General features: G+C 38.9%; 1 protein-coding gene across 2 annotated transcripts in view; it reads left to right on the top strand.

Annotated features, from left to right (window-relative positions):
- The window catches only part of Tespa1 (thymocyte expressed, positive selection associated 1), a 33,533-nt gene extending 10,368 nt beyond the window's left edge, over positions 1-23,165 (top strand). For both annotated transcript variants that reach the window (XM_028857850.2, XM_037211934.1), the window contains 10 exons: positions 2,938-3,144; positions 4,010-4,052; positions 8,000-8,049; positions 8,668-8,721; positions 10,380-10,416; positions 10,659-10,757; positions 14,096-14,304; positions 14,787-15,544; positions 16,630-16,723; positions 21,083-23,165. In XM_028857850.2, coding sequence (XP_028713683.2) covers positions 2,982-3,144; positions 4,010-4,052; positions 8,000-8,049; positions 8,668-8,721; positions 10,380-10,416; positions 10,659-10,757; positions 14,096-14,304; positions 14,787-15,544; positions 16,630-16,723; positions 21,083-21,114 — 1,539 coding nt within the window. In that variant the 5' untranslated portion in view covers positions 2,938-2,981 and the 3' untranslated portion in view covers positions 21,115-23,165. The remainder of the gene's footprint in view (positions 1-2,937; positions 3,145-4,009; positions 4,053-7,999; positions 8,050-8,667; positions 8,722-10,379; positions 10,417-10,658; positions 10,758-14,095; positions 14,305-14,786; positions 15,545-16,629; positions 16,724-21,082) is intronic.
- Positions 23,166-23,457: the final 292 nt, after the last annotated feature.

The raw sequence follows: 23,457 nt of genomic DNA, 5'->3' as shown, positions 1-23,457 counted from the left end.
ACTTCTCCCTCCTTCTGCCCCCCCTTCCATTCTCCCCTTCCCTCATGCTTCCCTTCCCTTGCTGTCTCCTTTTAAGTTTTCCTAACCACCAAAAATGTTCTTGTGCATCAAGGATACCCTGAGATTTATGTGAGGGAATTAAAGAAATAGGCAAGAATTAAAGAAATGGCATTTTCTTTTCTGGGTTGACTGGAAACAGCCAATTAAATATTTTGGAAGGCAGGACTAGGAAAACACACTTTGATTCAGGCTTTGTGGAGACTTCCTTAATTTTTTTTTAATTTTTCATTTTTTTTATTTAAAAGTTTTTTTCATTTTACATACCAACCACAGTTCCCCCTCCCTCCCCTCCTCCTACTCCCCCACACACACCTTTCCCCCACCTCACCCCCAATCCACTCTTCAGAGAGGGTAAGGTCTCCCATGGGGAGTCAACAAAGTCTGGCATATCAAATTGAGACAAGACCAAGCCTCCCCCCATCCCCCGTGTCAGGGCTGAGCAAGGTATCCCATCACAGGAATGGGCTCCAAAAAGCCAGTTCTTGTACCTGGGATAAGCCCTGGTCCCTACAAACAGATCTAGCCACACAACTGTCACCCACATTCAGAGGGCCTAGTTCAATCCCATGCAGGTTCCCCAGCTGTCAGTCCAGAGTCAGTGAGCTCCCACTAGCTCAGGTCAACTGTCTCTGTGTGTTTCCCCATGATGATCTTGACCCTATGATCCCTTCTCCCTCCCTTTGATTAGACTCTGGGAGCTTGACTCAGTACTTAGTTGTGGATCTTTGTGTCTGCTTCCATCAGTCACTGGATGAAGGTTCTATGATGACAATTAGGGAAGTCATCAATCTGATTACAGAGGAAGGCCAGTTCAGGCACCCTCTCCACTATTGCTTGGAGTCTTAGCTGGGGTCATGCTTGGAGTCTTAGCTGGGGTCATCCTTGTAGGTACCTGGGAATTTCCCTAGCACCAGGTTTCTCCATAACCCCATAGTGGCTCTCTCTATCAAGATATCTCTTTCCTTGCTCTCCCTGTCTGTCTCTCCCCCAACTCGACCACCCCATTCCCTCAAGCCCCCCTCCTCTCCCCACTGCACTCCCAATTTACTCAGGAGATCTTATCTACTTCCCCTTCCCTTCTTTCTGGAGGCAACTTGATCCTCTATCACCTAATGCCAGCAAGTCTCCTCTGCTGACCCTCTTTGTAGCTTTCCTTTGACCTGAGCTTAGTTAAGTGGTTGAATATTCTCTAAAAGGCAAAAAGGAGTAGAGTGCATAACAGTCTCACAGTGCTAACAGCTGCCTTCCCTGGAAGACAAAACCTGGACTGGGCCTGAAGGGAAGGGCCCAAGATTAGACAGCAACAATATACATTGTCTTATATGTAGCAAGACAAAGCAACTAAAACAATTTTATTGCACTAGCAGAACATTTTATGTTTGGGATGTTCTTTTAAAACATAGCTGTTTCAGTACCCTAAGTCTTTGAATGTCTCAATAATGACTTTGTTTTTGAGTCTTAAAAGAAGGCTCTTGAAATTCCTGTATTTTTCTTTTTTATTTTTCCTGACTTCAGCAATTCAAAGTATAATTTTGAAGATGAAGCAGTGAGTGAAGCTCCAGGGAGTGGAAGAATAAGATCTGAAAGTCTTGCTGCAAATCTACTAACTCATGGTGGAGGGCTGTGGCTGTGACTGAGTGCACATTAGTGCTTGCCTTTCAAGCTCTGTCTGGACAGCTGAATGAGTCTTCCTTTGCTCTTCTCAGATTCTATGCCTAGAGGCATCATTATATATTTGGGGGGAGAAATGTCAAATGAGCTGTCACTATATGGAGTGACAATTGCTTTGACAAGCTGAGTAAGTAACTCATAGTTAACATGGAGATACAAATACACAAAGTAGAAAGTGACCATCTGGAAGGCACGGTCGTCTATTGCGTAAGACAGTAAGTTCAGTGTCTCCTTGTTTTTATTATAGTTCTTCCTTTTTCTGGGAAAAGAATATACCAAACTGAAAACCAAACAAATCCAGAAAAAAAAATAAAATGTAAATTTTAAGATTTTGTGTGAGCATGCATACATGCCTCTCTCTCTCTCTCTCTCTCTCTCTCTCTCTCTCTCTCTCTCTCTCTCTCTCTCTGTGTGTGTGTGTGTGTGTGTGTGTGTGTGAAGATCATAGGCCAATAGCAATGTCTTCTTGAATCTCTCTTCACCTTATTTTTTGAGGTAGGGTTTTTCATTGAACCTGAAGTCAACTGATTTGACTAAGTTGTCTAGTTAATGAGAAAACTTCAGGGAATAACCCTTCCAGCTCTGTGCCCACAGCTAGGATTAGAGACCTACCCTTGTATTTGGCTTATATGTGGGTGCTGGAGATCTAAATTCAGGTCCTTATGCTTGTGTGTCAAGCACGTAACTGAATAAGGCATCTCCTCAGTCCCTCAAATATTTTAGTTGCAATGGTAGATTCTGAAAGGCAAAACTAATAAAGAGAGTAAAGAAGACAGTTCTTTTAAACAGAGTCACTCTTGAACTATAGATTGGTCTTCCTCAGCCTTCTGAGTACTAAAACTACAAGTATGAACTAACAAGCTTGCTTTAAGGGAAATGTTTCATAATAGAGCACTGCAGCTACCATGAGAAATAGAGATACTTTAAGCCAAAAAAGTTTCCTCAGTGGCCCTTAACTCCTGCGATGTTTGAAGCTTTTAGACTCACTGACTTGAAAGACTTGATCTGGTACTTAGGTTTTTCAGAGCATTCCCTTTTTGGTGGTAGTGGTGGACGGGTTGAAGCAGCAAATGGCTATGCATCATTTCTTTCCTGATTGGGCAGAGAGAATAGGCTCTTTGCACAGACAGAAAATGAGAGAGTCACTTTGAGAGGAGTGGATTCTGAAGAGAGGGTGAAAGACTTTCCTCATGTTTCAACTTTCAGGAAGGCATCAGTGTGGTAGAAAGGCCTGAAAGTGGTCCAGGACCATGGAAGCATCAGTGCTGAGCCCTACATCCTGGGAAAAACGAAGGGCCTGGCTACGACAGAGCCGTAACTGGCAAACCCAGGTCCTGGAAGAGGAGGCTGCAGCTGCCCTTCAGGATGCACTAGATCCGGAGCCTTCCAGCCTGGATGATGTTTTCCAGGAAGGTAAGAAGCTGCTGGGTATCACACAAATATTCACTGTGTCTTGCACAGGTCTGCAAAGGATGGAAAGTGGCCTCTGTTTAGAGTAAGACTTCACAGAGGCTCATTATGACTCCTTTCAGTGAGTGTAAGGAAGAGGTACAATATAATATGATATGTGAATTGTGTGAGGAGGAAGCAGGCATATGATTAGGAAACACCATCCTGAGAAACTTCTGTAAGAGTTTGTCTGTGAATTAAGTTTGTTTGTGTAACAAGACTACATACAGTCTATGCCCAGATCCAGGCTGCAACTCTGACAACTGTGTGACCTTTGAGAAGTCTCTTTGAAGATTTTCTTGCTCAATGAAGCAGTTGTACCTTTCTCACATACCTTATTATCTGATGTTCAAAGAGAAAGACCAGAGATGTAGTCTGAAACAAAAACTTTTGGACCAATAAACCCACCCTTGTTTATTTGTTAGGAAATAAAAGCATAGGGCCATCCCTCTTCTGATATTTTCTCCCTCCCTCCCTCCCTCCCTCCCTCCCTCCCTCCCTTCCTTCTTTCCTTCCTTCCTTTCTTTTTTCTTTTTCTTTTTTTATTTTTGAGAAAGGAATAATCCCTATTCCCAAACTTTGGGAAAAGAAAGCAGAAAGTGTGGTAGCCTGGACACTGGGAACTTTCCATTTTCTGAAGTAGATAGAAGAGAGGGGAGACATACCTGTCATCTTTATGCATGAGTACATCCCTTTTATATCCTCCCCTTCATGGGTAAAAAGAGTCATGCTGTGGCTTGTGTATGGACAACTTGCAGAGTTCCCTGAGTTATTTGAGGAGGTGTGGTTCCTTCAGTTCCCACAATCACCCAGTGTCTGCTTTTTCTAGGGAATCCAATCAATAAGATCGAGGACTGGCTGCAGGGCTGTGGGTAAGTGTTCAAAGGCAAAGATGTGGCTGGTGGGTGGCTGTGATGGTCCCTGTGAACTCAGAGACAGGAAAAGAGTGAGAATCAGTTTGGTATTCAGGCATCATGAGGAGACTCGGGTCTTGGGTCAGTTGGTGATCCAGGCTATGGGTCAAATGTAACTCAGGGCTGACATGAAGTTCAGCTTGGAAGGTTGAGAATCCAGGACAGATCTGGACTAGAGCTAAGAGTAGATGGAAATCTGAATCTTCCTAAAATCCTAGGCATGAGTGGTGGGCCCCTCCCATTGGCTTTCCCCATTCTAATTGCAGTTTTACATGTTGTGACAAAAACGGAAGAGTTAGAGGGGAACCATTCCTCCTCAGTAGCAGAACACAGGGGCTGCAAAACCATGAAGAGTTCAGACTTTAAACTACATTACCTCTTTTCTTGAAAATACTTTATTAAATACCACAAAGAAGCCCACAAACATGCTTACCCTTGTTCTTGAAGGGAAATTGTTATGCTTTGAAAACATTTCCAAATTTCTCTGTTTTTTTTTTTTTTATTCTCCCTTGTATCTTTGCATTATAGTCATACACAGAGAACAACCTGAGAACTACAGGATGAGAGTCTTATATCTAGGTACTTGGCACAGACATATCTGAATGGAATGGCAAAAGTCATAAAGTTAGTGCAGCTGCTTGACAAAGCAAAGCTGAGCCACATGATGGCTGCCATGCCACCTTTGGTTTTTATCTCCACCTGTTGCATACTTGAGGGATTTTCAATATTTGTACAATTTGAGGATATTGGATTGATGGAAAATTTCTTATAAATCATTTATGCCTTCTCCCAGGAATGCCACTTCTAAGCTTCCTCAGAACAGTCCTAAACATAGTATTCCCCCTGCTTTTAGGGAGATATCCTTATCTACTTGAAGGTCTTCCTTATGCCTTGGAGGTTGTGACACATAAAGAAGCCAGAAGTCCCTTCATGAGGCTATGAGACATTCTTGAAACATCTGTCCCTGTACTTACACAGGAACAAGATATTCAATACAAAGTAAATTTTAAAAGGTGAAAAAGATTTGGTGGGCTAGAGGAGTTGGCCACAGTTCAGATTACAAGCCTCTTCCCACTGTACACTCAGACAATTATGTGGCACATACCTCTGCCCTAGGCCGAGACATATTGATGAGCAGAGTATGGAGTGGAAAGGTGATAAAAGAATGAGATGTCAGGACCTCCCTCTCTTAGAAATGTAAGCACATGCAGAATCATTATGGTGATGTATGACCAAGGAACAATAGAATGCTAGGAATAGACATATAGATAAATTCTATAAAGATATAAAATATAAATATTGCATTATGTCAGAATTTGAATAACTGCAGCAGCTTTGGCCTGAGGATTTTTCTTGGACATTCTGACCACTAAGAGTTAATAATACGCTGCTTGGGATGTGGCAAAATGCCCAATGTGGCTTGAAGATTTTGTTTTGGTCTAGTGTCCTTTAAGCAACCAAAGCTACCAGCCTAAGAACAGGCTGTCATATGCCTCCAGATTCTTAAAAAATTGGGTTATGGGGTTAATGAGTAAGAGTGATAACTCTGTTTATTAATGATGTCAAAACTTGAGGAGATAAATGAAAATGATAACTCTGTTCTGTCATAGTTTATTAATGATGACTAAAAAATGAGCAAAAGGAAGTGAAACACATGTCCAAAACCAAAAATTATTTGATCTATGCTTTAGAACATCATAGATGTATCCCTGCTTACTAATGCTGGGTCACAGTTGAAATGCAGGCACTTTGTATAAAATATTATGTAAAGTTACTGTCATGCTAACATATGTGTGTGTATACATATATATATATATATATATATATATATATATATATATATATATATGAAAGATTGATAAATTTCATATTTAGACTTTTAGAGATGAGAGAGAACATGTGATGCTTGGCTTTTGTGGTTTGGGTTACCTCACTCAATATCTTTTTCAGTTCCATCCATTTGCCTGCAATTTTCATGGTGCAATTTTGTTTACAATTAAATAGTATGCCTTTGAGTTATAGTTCAAGAAAGCCATTGTGCTCATCCACAGAAGTTGGTAAGCAGCCACAAGGTGGAAGAATCTGGCATGTTTGAAAATGAGTTAGGATGCTCAGAGTGTCAGAGAGGTCGTTCTTAGGCTTTTGGATGGTATCTGAGAAGGACAGAGGAAGAGAGAATAGGAAAAGTTACAATCTTTTGTTATAACTTAGAAAAACATGTAGGCTTAGCAATGATGCATGGCAGAAACTCTGTAAGAGAGTGCATTGTGGGTGGGATTATGGAAGTGTGAGTGCATTGCTTCATTATTCCTCCTATCCTTTAGCATGCCCTCAGGTGAATTGGAGGGGTTTTCTGGCCAAGTAATTAACAGGCTCAGATAACTAACTCTTAAGAAAGAAAACAATAGTATGCAATGTTCTAATCTTTGGGACAGATCAGAATGTCCTATCTCCACTCAAGAATAGAGGCAGAATTGAGGTTCCATTATTTTGACCAGGAAGAATTAACTTTCCTTTAATGGGCCTCAAATAAGCCTTGATGTCTCTGTCTTTTGATATAGTATTTTAGATCCTAAGAAGGGGCAGTTATGTCATTTCCCTTTCTAGGGAAACAAGAGGTGGAGTTCTAAAACTGATTATGAGGAAAGGGATTATCCTTTACAGCCTCCAAAGGTAGTAATGCTTGAAATAGTACTTCAAAATAAGGTAATGAGGTAGGACAGGATATAGGCAAAAGGGCCCAAGAATCATGAAAAAAGTTATAATGTTATCTTTTTTTCTAGTTTCAACTCCATCCTAGTATTTTTGGTTTTCATGGTGGACATGTGCCTTCAACTTTTTGTGTGTTGAAGTAGCAAGAACCAATTTTGCGTTCTGAAAGGCTCCAAACTGTGCTATTTCTTCTAGGCATGATTGTTAACTCTAGGCATCCCCCCGACCCCGATCGACTAGTGTAATTGGAATTAGACTTGACAAGTCACTGAATGCATTTGTTGTGTTTTTTATTTTAAAAGCTGTATTGTTAATTAGAAAAGGTGATTTAAAAAGAAAAAAAGCATGTTCTGGGGTGAGGGGTTTAGAACCTGAAAATTTTCTCATTTTTCTTCTTTTAAAAGCTATATCCAATAATTATATTATTGTGTTATTTAATATGTAAATTATGAGAAGCCAAAAGTGATTCCCAAGTGCTCTGATCCCATCTCAAAGCTCTTTCACAGATTACTTTGCTTACGTATTTCAGATGAAGGGAATTTATTTTGTTTGTCAAACTGCTGCTGCTTCTTGCTATCTGTTATGCTGATTTCCATTTGTTCTTCTGGTCAAGATAGTGAATGGGTGATAAGGCATCATTACAAAACCTAAAACTATCTAACAGGATGCAGTTTCTTCTGTTTCCTGAAAGATGTGATAATCAAGCAAGAGTGTGGATGCTACAAAAGTGAAGGGATGTGGATAGATATGGTAAACTTACAAGAGCCTGAAAAAAATGACATTTATACATGTTATATGGAAATTATGACATCAGAAATTGTCAAACTCTAGCTATTAGATCACTAGGGAGTGATAGAAATCATGGCATCAAAAACCTCTGTCCTCTTAACAAATTTCTCCAGTTTTGCTTCTGTATTTTTTCTTATTTTGATAAAGACTGATGAACCATTGCAAAACCAACTTCAGGCTACATAGCCATAACAACAGTAGCACATTTAGAAATACAACACATTCCAATCTCAGGTCCTCATCACTAATGCTATGAACCTGACAGTCAAGTAACCATAGCCTAATTGTCTTCAATATGAAAGCAAATTCAATAGTGCTGATTCTCACTGGAAAAATTATATGAACATGTGGAAGATATTTGAAGAAAGACATGAAAATATGATTTTTTTTTCTTTTGGCTTTAGAGACACTGAGGAGGGACTTTCTGAAGAAGCAGGGCAATCCAACTACAATGGTGAGCTGTTCTATTTTCTTCTTGGATTCTGTATAGCTGTGTGTGTGTGTGTGTGTGTGTGTGTGTGTGTGTGTGTGTTTATACACACCCACATTTATGTGTATGCTTGAGATTATGAGTATTTTTAGTTTCTTAAAAATACCATTTATTTGTTATAGATTAGTCTAGAAAGTACAAAATAAGTGCTACCTCAAAGCAAATGTTCTCTAATATTAATGGATTACTTGTTAGTGGTTGCTAACAACTACTATTGGAGAAGAACCTGGTGAACTGTGTGAATTTATATTTGTGTGTCCCTGAATGTGGTCACACACCCTCATGTATTAACTACTTGGCAGGGTATTATGTACATGATTATGTATGACAAAGTACACAGATAAGTTACACAAAAATGTGTATAATTCTTAATCAAAACATGACTGTGATTGCTGACATAAAGCTGAGGGAGCATGTGGATATCTAGCATGTTGGTGTAAGTTATATAAGTCCAAGGACATGTTTAGATGTTCAAGTGTGCAGTTGTGTGTGTGTGTGTGTGTGTGTGTGTGTGTGTGTGTGTGTATGTTTATAGTATGTCCTGATTTTATTTTCTGCAACTTTTCTGTGATATTTTGGTAGGGTACTCTAGCCATGGGACCAGCTTTGAAGATGACTTGAGTCTTGGAGCAGATGGTGAGTGGCACAGCTGTATGATGTTGGGATCAGTGCAAAGGATTACATGGTATGATTTAAGGGTAGAGTGGAAGGGAAACCAAATAAAGAATCAGGGTCTTCCTAGGGTTCTACCTGGAGAGAAAGAATTGTTTGGTTTTCTTGTTTTGTTTGTTTTGATATAAGATAAACACAGAAAGTATCCCAGATTTAGAAATACTTCTTCACCTGCCTATTATGATTTCTGACAGTCTTTTTATGGTGCTTGAGGAGACAATATCAAAGCACCATAAAATCTGCTGTATATTCACTCATCTTCATGACTTCTTTTCTCTATTAGAAGCCTAAAGAAACAGAAAAGCTTGAGAGCTTCTTCCTTGTCTTCTACTTCATCTTTATATTGGGCATCAGACCCAGTGCTCCATCCAGCTAGAAAATGCTCTATCACTGAGCTATATGCCTATCCTTGAGAAGTAGTTTTAAGGGATAGATTTTGCTGCAGAGGACAAGGGTTTAAATAAAAGAAGCACTGCTTCTTACCTGATGAGATAAAATGGTAGACTTTTAAATCTACTTTTAAAAAGGAACTACTTGTTTTAAATACTTTACATTGGATTGAATTTTTGTATATTGCATACAAATTTTGTATTGGACTCACCAAAATAGGATAAATAATGAATTTTTTTCTGAATTTGTCAAATGTTAGTGGACTGGACATTGTCAATGTAATTCTTGACTGTATATATTGTATATAATTATTGTACTTATTGTATATAGTTTGTCTTACATTAGTTATAACCTTCTTTTACTATTTTATACAAAAAAGGGAAATGTGGTTGATATATTGTGCACTCCAATAAAACTTATTTTTTGAACAGAACAGCCACTAGATTAGACTAGATTAGAGGCCAGACAGTGGTGGTACACACCTTTAATCCTATCACTTGAGAGGCAGGGATCTGTCTGGATCTCTGTGAGTTCAAGGCCACACTGGGAATAGAGCCAGACATGGTGGCACATGCCTTTAATCCCAGCACTTGAGATCTCATGTCTTTGTTTGGGAAGGACACATGCCTTTAATTCCAGGAAGTTATGACAGGAAGCAGAAAGGTATATAAGGCATAAGGACCAAGAACTAGAGGCTTTGGGGAAGTTCAGCTGAGATTGCCTTCCAGGTGAGGACTCATAGGCTTTCAGTCTGAGGATTCATGGAAACAGGATCAGCTGAGGAGTTGGCAAGATGAGGTTGGCTGTGGCTTGTTCTGTTTCTCTGATCTCTCAGTATCTACCCCAATATCTGGCTCCAAGTTTTCTATTAATAAGACCTTTTAAGATTGTGTTACACTTACAAGTATCTCCAGAGATTTGTAAGAGACCAACATGATGTGCAGAAACAAGATCCTAGAGATCTCAGTGACCTCCCATGCTCAGGTCAGGCAGGCCCTTGACTAGACCTCAATTATAGATCATAAGTTCAGAATCCAGGCTAGGTGTTTGCTTGACATGTCTGGGGCACTTCTTAGGCTGTGTTAGATGATATTGAGATCCCAAACTCTATACCATTGAGCTGGCCTGCAGTAATAATAGAGGGAAAGAGTGGAGCTATTTTATGGCCTGAGAAACAACACAAGTGCTTTTCGTTTTCCAGTCTAACTTTTTACCTTTCTGTTTCTATTCAGCCACACTACTGGCCACCAATGGAAACCTCTTCTCCAGGTAAGTATGAAATTCAAACAGTTTGAATGGTGTCCTCCAGGTCACAATAAACTGGAGGAGGTACAGAATCAGAAATTTAAAGAAAAGGGCTAAAGATACATGGCAAGAGTAAGGCTTTCTAGCTAGCAAAGGAAGGCATAGTCTGTTTCTTCAATACAGAAAAATTATACTCAGTAATGGGAACTTGAGGCTAGGTATAGATTAGAAACTGGAGTTGAATGGCATCAATTTGATCTCTGCAGGAATTTTCTCCAGACACCCAGGCCTTGCCAATTACTTGATCTTGGCTGTAGTTTGGCTTCCAGCAGCATGACTGGTGGGACCAACAAAACTAGTTCAAGGTAAGTAGTAAATTTTGGAGGGTTAGGTTCATTGAGGGATGAGAAGCAGTGAAGAATGAGCTGTGGATATGCATGATGGAGCTTTTATTCATTTTCTATGTACAATCAAAAAAATATGATGATGTTTGTACCAAGAAGAGGGAGGGGTATAGAGGAATCTTCATCTCAGAGATGGGTACTGTGTAATAAACACAGGAACCTTTTTCTACTGAACCTATACTCCAGGAGGTGTAGTAACAATACAATCACAGTACCTAGATGTATAATAGGTATTCAATAAACTGTGTGTATTTGTGATTAACTTATTTGTTGATAGAAATAATACAAAGTTTTGTTCAATCCAGGCATTGACTGTATGGAACTTGCAAAGCTGAAGCAGGGTTTGTCTTAAGGGTCTCAAGTATTCCAAAGAATGGACAAGATATGCATGCAAATAAATCTAAACAAGATAGAAAGTAATAAGAATTAGTGGTATACAGTAAGAGTATCAGAAATTTATGGACACAGATTTAATTTGAGACATGATACTGAGACTTAACATTTTACTCCCATGTGACTAACCCTACCTTCATGAGAATGTATAGATGTAGGATTCAGGTGTTATATTAGTCAGGGTTTTCTAGAGTAATTAATGAGAATGTATAGATGTAGGATTCAGGTGTTATATTAGTCAGGGTTTTCTAGACTAACTGAACTTAAAGAATTAATCTCTCCCTACATATAGAAAGTGTGTTCATTAGAATGACTTACAGGCTGTAGTCCAGCTAATCCAATAATGGCTGTCTATGAATGAAAAGTCTAAGAACCAATTAGTTGCTCAGTCCAGGAGGCTGGATGTCTCAGCTGGTCTCTAGTATATTCTGGAGTCCCAAAGAAGTAGGCTTTAATAGCAGTGAAGGAATGAACTTGCTAGGGAGGCAAGAGCAAGCAGGCAAAGAACAAAATCTTCCTTTTTCCATATTCTTACATAGGCTTCTAGCAGAAAGCATGGCCTGGATTAGAGGTGGGTTTTCCCAGCTCAAAAAATCTGGATTAAAGGTGTGTCTTTCTACCTCAAAGAACCAGATTAGAAGTAGATAGCCCCACTTCAAATTAAGCAAAAAAAAAAAAAAAAAAAAAAATCACTCACAAGTGTGCCCCTCTGTATTTGGACTTTAATTAATTCCAGATGAAATAAAGTTGAAAGCCAAGAATAGTCATCACAGGTGCCTGTATTTTTTTTAATGATTTCTTTTATTTATTTTGTTTGGTTTTGTTGTTGTTTTGTTTTGTTTTTTGAGATAGGGTTTCTCTGTGTAGTCCTGGCTGTCCTGGAACTTGCTTTGTAGACCAAGCTGGCCTCGAACTCACAGAGGCCTGCCTCTGCCTCCCAAGTTCTGGAATTAAAGGTGTGTGCCGCCACCACTACCACCTGGCTATTTTTGAGATTATAATGTAATGAAATCATTTCCTCTACCCTTTGCTTTCTACAAAGTACCCCCCCCCAGATACTCTTTCTTGCTGTCTTTCAAATTCATGGCATCTTTTTTATAAAATGCTGGTGTGTGTGTGTGTGTGTGTGTGTGTGTGTGTGTGTGTGTGTGTTCCTAAATGCAAATGAAATCTGCTCAGTCTATATAATGTTACTTCTATGTATGTTTTCAGGGCTGACCATTTGGTATTGGTTAACCAATTAGTGTGCTCATCCCTGTGGAAGACTATTTCTCCTGTTCTCAGCATTCATTAGTTGCCCGTAGTTCTTTGTGTAGGACTGAGGCCTCATGGGCTTCCCTCCATCCACTTTGGCATGTTTATTGTGATTGTTCTTGTTCAGCTTATGTTTAGCCAGTCATATTGGTGGGACTTTACGTGTGTAACTTCTGAAATTCTTGAGGACAGAGTCTCACAGAAAATTCCATGCTTCTCTGGCTCTTAAAAATTTTGTGCTCCACTCTGACCCTTTTGGGACTGGGCTCCAAAACTCTGCATTTTGATTGGTTGTGCCTGTTTCCATCTGTTGCAAAAAGAAGTTTCCTGATGAGGCATGAGGACTGCACTTATTTGTGGGTATAAAGATAAATATTTAGAATTCAGTTAGAGATTATGGTGGTTTAGCAAGGTGATTCTAACACTCAGCCATGGTTGTGAGCAAAGATCAAGCAAATCCATGTCAGCAGCTCACAGATAAGGAAACCCAAAATCGTGGAGATAAAAGGAACACAGGACTGGTAACACAAGGATAGGTTCAGGGACTTCACAGTCCAGCTGCTAATTAACAAAACGGCCCCAACTGTGACTAAAAAAAAATTCTAGCATCCTTTCTGAAAAGAATGATAGTGATAGCCTGAGCCTCAAATAATCCACAAACCTTGTCTCCATTGTTGAAACAAGTTATTGAACACAGGTGTCTAATAGATTCGGTGTGGTGCTACAATGAGCATGTGCATGATAAGGAGAGAGGAAGTACTTAGCCTTCTGTGAAATAGCACTTCTCCAGATGAACAGGAGCCAGAAAAGGGGACACCTTTCTAAATCAAGTATTGAATGTACCTAAGTTCAGAATGAGACTACTATAAGATCTATGGTCTTTACACACTAACTGTTTAGCTGTCTCACACAACTTCAAAGGCAAGTGCAGTGACAGATAAACTGCAAAGCACCTAGCAAAAGCCAGATCTATGGCAGCATGCAATTAGGAACTGACAAGTTAGCAATGAAGGCAAATTTCTCTGACTCTGTATTGTTCTTCATTTTCAAGGCACTTCCATATTTATTTAAATTTATTTTCAGCTGTAGAAACAGTTCAAAGCCCTATGTTAATAGTTTTTATAAACAGATCTGGGATATATTCCCTATGCCCCAGACACAGAAATTAAGTTCAAATAGTAAAACCTAATTTCAAAGCCATAATAGATTATAGAGAAATGTCCAGGAAAAAAATATTAGTCTTGATTAAATGTTATTAAATATTGTCCTTGTCACTGTTTTATTACAAGGAAACTCTTGTAAAAGAAAGCATTTAATTGGGGGCTTGCTTACAGTTTAAGAAGTTTAGTCCATTATCATGGTGGAGAGTATGGCAACATGCATGGTGCTAGAACAATAGACAAGAGCTACATCCTGATCCACAGGCTGAGAAAAAGAGCCCAGTCCTGGCCTGGGCTTTTGAAATCTCAGTGAAATGCTTCCTCCAACAAGGCACACCTCCTGAGCCTTCTAATCCTTTCATATAGTAATACTTTCTGGTGACTGATTATTCAAATATATGAGCCTATGCATTCTTACTCAAACCAACACAGATATTATGAATTCACATATATCTCCAAGTTGTCCTATGTACCAAAACCCCCTCTCTTTAGCATCTCAGAGATTTTGGACCAGGTACAAGAAGATGCAGAAGATGTCCTCTTCAGCCTGGGCTTTGGTCACGAGGACCACAAAGATACATCTCGTATCCCTGCAAGATTTTTCACCAACCCCTCTCAGGCCAAGGGCATTGATTTCCAACTCTTCCTGAAATCTCAGATGCAGAGGATTGAGATGGAGGATCCCTGCCTGATGCTGGCCAGTGAGTGTTACTTCAACTCCATTCATGCTCTTCTCCCTTACCTTCCTCTCATCTGCAACAGTGGCTCCATACCCTGCTTTTTTCTTAGTTAACTTTGTCCTTTGCTTGTTCCATTCTCATTTATATTTTTCCAAAAATGAAGCACTTTGGTGTCTGCTTTTTTTTCTCTTAAAGAAACTATCTTCAGGAAACCTAGGGCCATTAATGTTTTTGCTTAGGCCTTTTGTCCATCAGCAGATTCAAATCAGCACAAAATTCTTATATCTTATTCCAGATTAAAATCTCATTGTTGAGTTACTTACTGATGATAGGGAGTCTGCAAACAAAGAGATGGGTCTCTGGGTGCCTGAAATCTAAATTGGAGGATCAACTGGTACCTCTCTCTGAAATTAGAGCTTTGGGGGAGATTTTGAGTGGACATATTGAAAAATGTAATTTGCCAATGAGCTCCCATAGTCACCATCTTCATTCCTTGTGTTCAGGCCGGTTTAAGCAGGTGCAAACGCTGGCTGTCACTGCTGATGCTTTCTTCTGTCTCTACTCCTATGTGTCTAAGACACCCGTCCAAAAGTTCACGCCATCCAACATGTTCTGGAATTGTGACCCAACTGATGTGCCATCCATCAGGATTCTGGCTCCAGAGCCTGAACCCCACTCACCCAGAGAACGTCTACGGAAAGCAATCTCTAAAATGTGCCTGTATACAGGTTCCCGAGATCGGCTGTTACCATCTCACACTAACCCCAAAAGGAACAGTTTGGACCAAGTTGTGTGGGAAGTGATGGACAGAGTAAAAGGAGAGAAGCTAGGTCTCCAGCAAGGCTCAGGGCATGGGCAAGCACCTCAGGAAGAGTCTGTGCCCCCAGGACAAAATACAAAGCTGTCCACCTCTTCTATTCCATGTGCTTTCTGCCCTAAAGAAGAAACCCAGGGAGACATGTGCTGTGCTCATGCTCTAGCCAGGGCAGGTCCACAGTGCGACATAGACTCTGCACAGATAAGGAGAGAGCTGTGGGGTCTACATGCCATCAAGGAGAAGCCCCATTCAGCTGAGAAGGAGAGTCCATGGGAAAGAAAGGGCAAAGCAAGAAAGAGCCTATTTCAAAGTCCTCCCTTGGACAAAAATATTAAATCACTGGACTTGTCAATCATACAGAAGAAACAAAAACAGAGCCAAGCCAGACATGAGCTACACCAATCTCTAACCCAGCAGCTTCAGGGTGCTTCTGACTTGGAGCAGGTGAGTGTCCTGGAGGTGAGAGAAAGGCAGGACATGAAAAGCTCTGTATCTTGCCCAGAAGATAAAGGAAAACAAATCCATTGTCTTGTTCTCACTGGACAAAATAAAGCACAACTTGAGAACATTCAGAAACTTTTGTTAAGTATGCTAATATGGATGTAGAAAAAGAAAGAGCCATAGTTTCTTAAGAGAGTTCAGTTTCTCATGAATTGTACATGCACTGATGTTTTTTAATGTTTTTCATATAAGTGAAATTGAATGTTAGCTATATACAAAGCTACACATTATTTAATAATATGTCTTTTATACACATAGGTAACCATTAAGATCTAGAAGTTCTGCTTCCAAATCTAAGAGTTTTATCCATTTAACTGTGGGGGGAGCTTTTTCCTAGCCTCACACTTGGTTCCTTTTTCTTTCTACATATATATATATATATATATATATATATATATATATGGAAACATAAAGGATTTTTCACATGCTTTTGTGAATACTGCAAACTATGTAGCTAGCACAACCCTTACCTATACAATCAGCCATCCATTGGTAATGACATGGACCTATGGATACAAACTGATGTGGAGAGGTTCTTGCAAGAACAGACATCAAGCAAAACCAATGCAGGTCTTTGCAAACAATTTAGGGTCATTTGACAAGCAGATTTTGTGATTCTAGGTAAACAGAGTTTTCAAGAAGGGATTGTTCAGGCTTCAGGTACTGTGCCATCTATTTCTGCCTATTCTCCCCGCCCCCCCATCTAAAACTTTGCATTCCTTTGATCTTGATGTACAGATGGCACTGCCATCAAGTTTCAGTATCAGGATCATTTGGAAAAGCTTTCAAATCTGTATCACACAGAAAATCTGTGATCATATACAATAAAATCACATGCATGTTCCCACTCGTTGACTGTAGTTACATAAGTCATACCTGACTACCAGATGTCTGACACAACAAAAGAAGGATACCTCTGTAATGCACTCAGTCCTCATTCTTCTTTTTAACTCCTTTCTATCCTGTGCCTTTCCTCGCTCCTATTGCCCATTTGTTCTGCCTCAGTTATGATGGGATCTTATTCACAGGTACAAAACAACAGTGAAGAAGAGAACGGTCACTCACCCGGCAGAGCCAGGCACCCCTACTTCTACCATACTCGCCTTGGAGAAGACTCAAGAAGTAAGTGGACTTGTGTGTTGGGCAGTGTTTCAATATGTGGACACATCCTCTCCCTGGTGAGAATGTATGAATATCCACAGTGGAAGTTCCCACTTAGTACAATTATTTTACAAGTGTGGCACAGAATCAATGGGTGATTATTTTTTAAAATTCTGCAGATGGAACTAGAAAATACTTCTCTAGATGAGTGGTGCTCAGACTTAACATATATCAGAACATTCAGAAAGGCTTGTTCAATTGCAAATAATAGGTCTTAGAACAACCTCTCTACTAGGATAACAAAGAAAATAGCATTAGGGTACACATTTTAGTTAGGGATCCTTTCACTTTGTACAGGTATGTACTCTCCAATACACCTTCCAGACCAATGTTTCTTGGTTAGCAATCTAAAATTTCAATGTTATTTTCCTAGAAACAACATTTATTGCAGTTCTCGATAGTTTTGGAATGCTCACCACTATTCTTTCTCTTTCACCTGTACTTCTAGGTTTGTATATTTGTATATATGCAATTATTTATTGAGACCTATATACAGGAGGCAAGGAGACAGTATATGTAGTTTAATTTTTAAGTTATTGATCCAGGCCTAATGTCTATGCTTGTAATCCCAGCACTAGGGTCCTGCGGAAGAAAGATAGCAAATTTGAGACTTACCTGAGCTAAGGTTCTGTTCCACACAGCCTGGGCTGTATATTGAAGCTTTGTATCAAAAGGGAGGAGAAAGGGATTAATGATGTGTCTGATATCTTTGTCTTGAATATCTGATGGATTCTCTCTCTCTCTCTCTCTCTCTCTCTCTCTCTCTCTCTCTCTCTCTCTCTGTGTGTGTGTGTGTGGGGGGGGGTGGGATTGTTTCATCTTCCAGTATCCAGCCTGACTTTATTACATGGAAATTTAACAAAAAGCTGCAATAATTTCAGGAAGTTGCATAAGATTCCCATACATTTGTTATATATAACAAACTAACCTATATTCAAAAGGATGGAAAGCAGACTCCACACTTAATGGTGTGACAAAACCATGCAGTACAAAGACATGTGGGGTGGGAAGGTTTGGGCCATCTTTTTAAACAACCCATTACAGACAGTAAAGGGGGTGGAGGGCCAGAGAGATGGCTCAGTGGTTAAGAGCATTGGCTACTCTTCCAGAGGTCCTGAGTTCAATTCCCAACAACTACATGGTGGCTTACAACCATCTGTAATGAGATCTGGAGCCATCTTCTGGCCTACAGGCATACATGCAGGCAGAACACTGTATGTGTGATAAATAAATATTAAAAAAAAAAAAAAAAAAAAAAAAAAAAAAAAAAAACACCAGCTTTATCAAAATTCTTTATTCCTCATGTCTTAAAGATTCACCAAGAGTAAATTCTCATTCAAAGGTTATTCAAACCCAGGCATATCATACAGAATTTTGAAAGGAAGTTAAATCCTAGACTCACTCAATTAAAATAGAAAACATGTGAAGGACACTGCAGAGCCTGGTTGCCTTACCAAACATCTACTCTAAATTACAAAGCTTTGCTCCTATGCTATTTGTCCACCAGATGTCAGCCTCACACAAGAAAATGTCAAGATGTCCATGAATGCCAGTTCCCCTCACAAACCTGAAGCTACTCAAAATAAATTTCAGAATCCAAAAATATCAGAATTGTCTAGCAAAGAGATATATTTTAACTAAATGAATAGATCTTATTTCTGTCAATTTAACAAGGTTTCATTTTAGCAGGATGGTTAGGAATTCTGTATATTTTGCATCCTACATGTGTATTTTACTGTAACACATCTACAATTAGGATGCATCTTATAATTTATATCATTAGTCAAATTTTTCTTTTAATTAATGTGTGCTCACATGAAATGCTAAATAATTTTTAATCTTATTAGAGACAACCAATACAATGATATGCAGTAATTTAAAAAAAAATGTACTTAGACTCTCAAGAAAATGAAACCACAATATTTTAAATATTTCTCTCCTACGATTACCTGGGAGAATCAGAAATCTCTTCTCAGACAGTCTTTGTTTCAGTGTTGGAGTCTTTGTGTTTCTAAAGTCTTTCCCATGTCTTTTTATTTTTAAAATAGTTTTGTTTTCATTCAACATATCTTGATTATGGTTTCTTTTCCCTCTGCTCCTTCCAGTTCCTCATCACCTCTTTTCCCATCTGGATCCACTCCCTTACTTCTTTTATTAGAAAAAAAAACAGGTACCTAAGAGATAATAATAACATAAAACAAAATAAAAACACATCAGAATAGGACAAAACAAATGAACAGGAGAAAAAAAGACCAAGAAAAGTCATAAGAAACAGATATAGATACAGAGACATGGTTGTTTACATGCTCAGGCATCCCATAAAAATGTAAAACCAGAAGCCATAAGATGTACACAAAGGAACTGTGGTGGGGGAGAATTTCAGAAAGAAAGATAAAATTTAAAAAAAGAAAAATTCCCAACATAACATTATGAGACAAGGAATCTCCAAACGTGCCATTGAATTTATTTTGTGTTGGCCATCTACTGCTGCAAATATGGTGTTCCCTTATGAGTAGTTTGTTTCCCCAGTGAGATGTTTTCAAAAAAGACATAAATTACCACTCTCGATTTGTGTCTCTCATTCTTTAAGAGATCACAAGGTGATTCAGAAACTGCTCAGTGCTGCCAAGATTGATACCTATGTGATAAGTGTGAAGGGAAAATAGGCTGAGGTATATTGAACAAACCTCACTCCTACCTCTTTAAGGGCATACGGATGGGTAGGGTGTGCTAGCAATATTCAACTGGCCACTCTATTCAGTTGAAAAATCTTCATTGTCCAGAGATGCCCAGACTTCTACAGTAACAGTGCTCAGAATCTACTCCTTCCCACCAATTTACCACACAAAAACTCTAGGGACTAGAGAGAAGTGAAGGTGGGGATCTATTATCCAGCCCATAACAAGTTATATAAGATGACTAAGGGCTGGGCATGAAACATTGAATCTGTATTTAGCAATAATATACAATTAAATTTTAGATTTTTTTGTTAAGTTTGTGTGTGCATATGTGCATGCATATGTGTGTGTACAAGTATGTGCATGTGTATGTGTGTGGGTGCACATGTGTCTTTACATGTGTGTGAAGACCAGAGGTAGACATTAGATATCTTCTTCCTCAATCTTTCTTTATCTGATTTTTTAAAGTTTTCCTATTATAATTGTGTGTGTGTGTGTGTGTGTGTGTGAAAAGCAGAGGATAGTTTGCAAGAATCAGTTCTGCCTTTTTACCTTATGTGTTCAGGGTATTAAACTCAGCTGTTAGGGGTCTGTTTCCCCACTAATATCCAACCATTATTTTTTGAAACAGGGTCTGTTCCTTAATACAGGACTTAGTTATTTGGCAAGACTGACTGAAAAACTCCCAGAATCCAACTGTATTTTCCTCTGCTCCAGTTCTGGGACTATAGATGCACACTGCCACACCTGGCTTTACACGTGGGTGTCATGTCCTCATGCTGGCACAGCAAGTGTTTTACTGATTGCACCATCTCATCAGCCCTGTTAAATGTTTTTATCACAGTTTTACACACACACACACACACACACACACACACACACACACACAAATCTATCATCTATCATCTATCTATCTATCTATCTATCTATCTATCTATCTATCTATATCTATCTATCTATCTATCATCTATCTACCTTATATGTATGGATTATAAATGCTTGAGAGGGACATTCAGAGGTTGTAAAGTGGCAAAAGATGCTTTAGTCAAAAAATTTTGTATATATTTCAAAGACACGAAGAAAGAACTTAGAAGCTTTCTAAAGAAAGATGTTTCAGGAAAGCAGGTGAAAGGTGTCTTTCCAGTTGTGCATCAGGGAATGTAAGATGGAATCTCAAAGTACTTTTGTTTGCATTTCCCTGATGGCTAAGGACGTTGAACATTTCTTTAAGTGTGATAAACTTTTCTTAGAGAAACATTCATTGGTAGTTGAGTACATGAATGATTAGATTCAGCCCATAGTGCAGAATTAAGGGTGGTTTTATGAATTTCTTGATTAGTGTTCAGTAATGTACAGAGGGAAATATAAATGCAGAGTATCAGAACTTTAAAAAGCATACTGTCAAGTCTTTTAAACATTAAAGAATAGGTGGTTAACTCTTCTTGAGATCTTCCCTTTTGTGAAAATAACTTTAAATCACATGACTCTATTGTAGTTGCTGCTGTTATAGCTGATAATTTTAAATATTACATATGGCAGTGATAAGTCCACAGGAGAAATATAAATAGTCCTACCAACCTTCAGTTGCTAAACTTATCTCAAAATAGATACATATTACATTTCTTTTGAATTACCATCACAGGCTTTCTTGACCATCAACATAGCACAATCTGACAACATGGCTTCACAAAAGAGCCAAACCTCCATCTCATCCTGCAGTTAAGTTGCACCATCCTCAGCAACTAGCTCCTGCTCTTTGCCTCTCCAAGCCTTTTACATCATAGGAGTGCAGCAGCATTGGACACTGGGATGAAGACCAGACAGAGAGAACTGGACAGTGCATCCTAATGATGGTGTAATTGTATGCTGAGAGATAGACTTCCATGTAACTTCATTTCTACACAAGCTACTTTCTCTCCTTGGTGGATGCTGCTCACATGATATGGATATGGGCAAACTGAACAAAGACTTGATTCTTTCCAAAACTTTGACACTGACAAAGACATAATCCAAATGAATAGTCATCTTCTGGGGGCAGAGATTATTCTTTAATTCTGTTAAAAGGTCAAAGCTACAAGAAGAAGGAGAAATTCTAACTTCATGCTCAAAGACTTTGTGTGCTTTCCTGTGGGACTCTACTCATCCCTAAGTATTAGCTAAATTTCTGCTGATCTTCCACAAAATCAGAGTTTTATTTTCTTCTTGATGTTTCACCTAAATATATATACTTGGAACATTTCCCTTAAACACACTTCCTCTCTTTCCAAATTTTTGTGCCCTCCTAGAAAAAAATAGATGACTTGGCCTCAGGGTCCTTTCTCTTGGCCTATGTGAAAGACAAACACACACCTACAAAGAAAAACAGACAAAAGCAAAATTTTCTGCTGGCAGAGAACAATACAAATAAAAATAATTTCCAAACTGTAGCAGTTTTGTTGTTGGTAGTTGTTGAGTTTTATGTTTTTAAGACAGGGCTGAATTCAAGATTTGTTTCATCTTCCCAAGTGCTGGGAATATAGACAATTTGCCATGACACTAGGTTTGTGAAGTGTTTGTGGAGGTAATTAATAACTGTGCATATTGTTGTAGAGAAAATACCTTGTTGGGAAGCACCATGTACAAGCACAGTGTTCTGCTAAGTGGTCTATAGCACCCTAGACCCTTTCCTCCAAAAAGCTTTGTCCAATAATAAAACACATACATTCCCATCAATAGACCACTTCATTGTCTAATAAATTGGAAAAGAATGCAGAAAAAGCAAAAGGGGTGATTTTTAGATGTTTTGAAGGAAATCATAATCTTGAGGGCTAGAGAAAAGAAATGATATCAAATAATGACAGAAATAAGCCAACCAAAGGGGGCAGACACAGAATAAGTGTAGCTATCTAGTGGCAGAGAAAATTTCTTTTGTGTCCCAAACTGAATCATAAATGGGGGAACAGAAAAAAGGTAGAGAGAAAAGAGTTAATTAATTAGCCTCTATGGGATTAAACCAATTTGAATAAAGATTCCATGTTTTCTTTAGTACCCAAATCCTTACTTTAAAAAAATCTTTACTCCCAGGTAATCACACCCTGGGCACTGTAGTATCTTAATTATCCAGCAAGCCCAGATACAACACTCATCTCCCACTGTGGACTGTTAACTACCTCAAATTTTGTCCTGTTTTGTGTTACACATCTTGCTCAGCTATAATCACTTCAGGTCAATGTCAGTAATATATGATTTTTCCTTCCCGTAGATGCACTTGGCCCTAAATTAAGCAGATACGTTTCCAACTGCTGTGTTGTATTGCTGCTGGAAGTTTCAGAACACATCTGGTCTTCTTATAGATTACATCTAAAATGGCATAAACAAAACAAAACAACCCTTTCTTTGAGGGATCCTTCAGTCTTCAAATTTTTGTTTCAATACTAGGTAGTCAGAGATGGCACCAAATGGCTGAGAGCTTTTAAGTGTTGAATTGCTTGAGAAAAATGTTCTTGAGACATGTATATCACACACCTTGTTTACAAATATAAGGGATAATCTCAGAAGAAGTGTTAAAAAGAGTGGGAGAGCCAGAGATAGTTGATACCTACAAAACAGTGTGTTCCAGAGACAGTAGGACAGTTACACAAAGCCATCTCTTGATTTGGCAAAGTGCTTAACATGAGTTCTTTATGGTGATATTTTATTTGTACTGAAATGTGATTTTATTTGTATGTTAATAAATAAATGTGCCTGGGGGTCAGAGCTAATAGCAAGCCATCACAGAAGCTGGGCAGTGGTGGTGCACGCCTTTAATCCCAGCTCTTGAGAGGCAGAGCTAGGTGGATCTCTGTGTGTTCAAGGTTACAGCCAGCACGGAGACACAGGCCTTAAATCTCAATACCAACCATAGAAGACCTGGAGGTCTGTACAGACAGGCAGTGATGAGGCAGTCATGTGATTCGATTTACAACCAATGAGAAGGCAGAACAGAAAGTCTCTATAAAGACAAACACACAGGAAGTAGGTCTCTTTTTTGGAGAGGTA

Source organism: Peromyscus leucopus, chromosome 18 (assembly GCF_004664715.2).
Source record: "Peromyscus leucopus breed LL Stock chromosome 18, UCI_PerLeu_2.1, whole genome shotgun sequence".
NCBI classification, from domain to species: domain Eukaryota; kingdom Metazoa; phylum Chordata; class Mammalia; order Rodentia; family Cricetidae; genus Peromyscus; species Peromyscus leucopus.
This window is presented reverse-complemented; position numbering and strand designations above follow the sequence as displayed.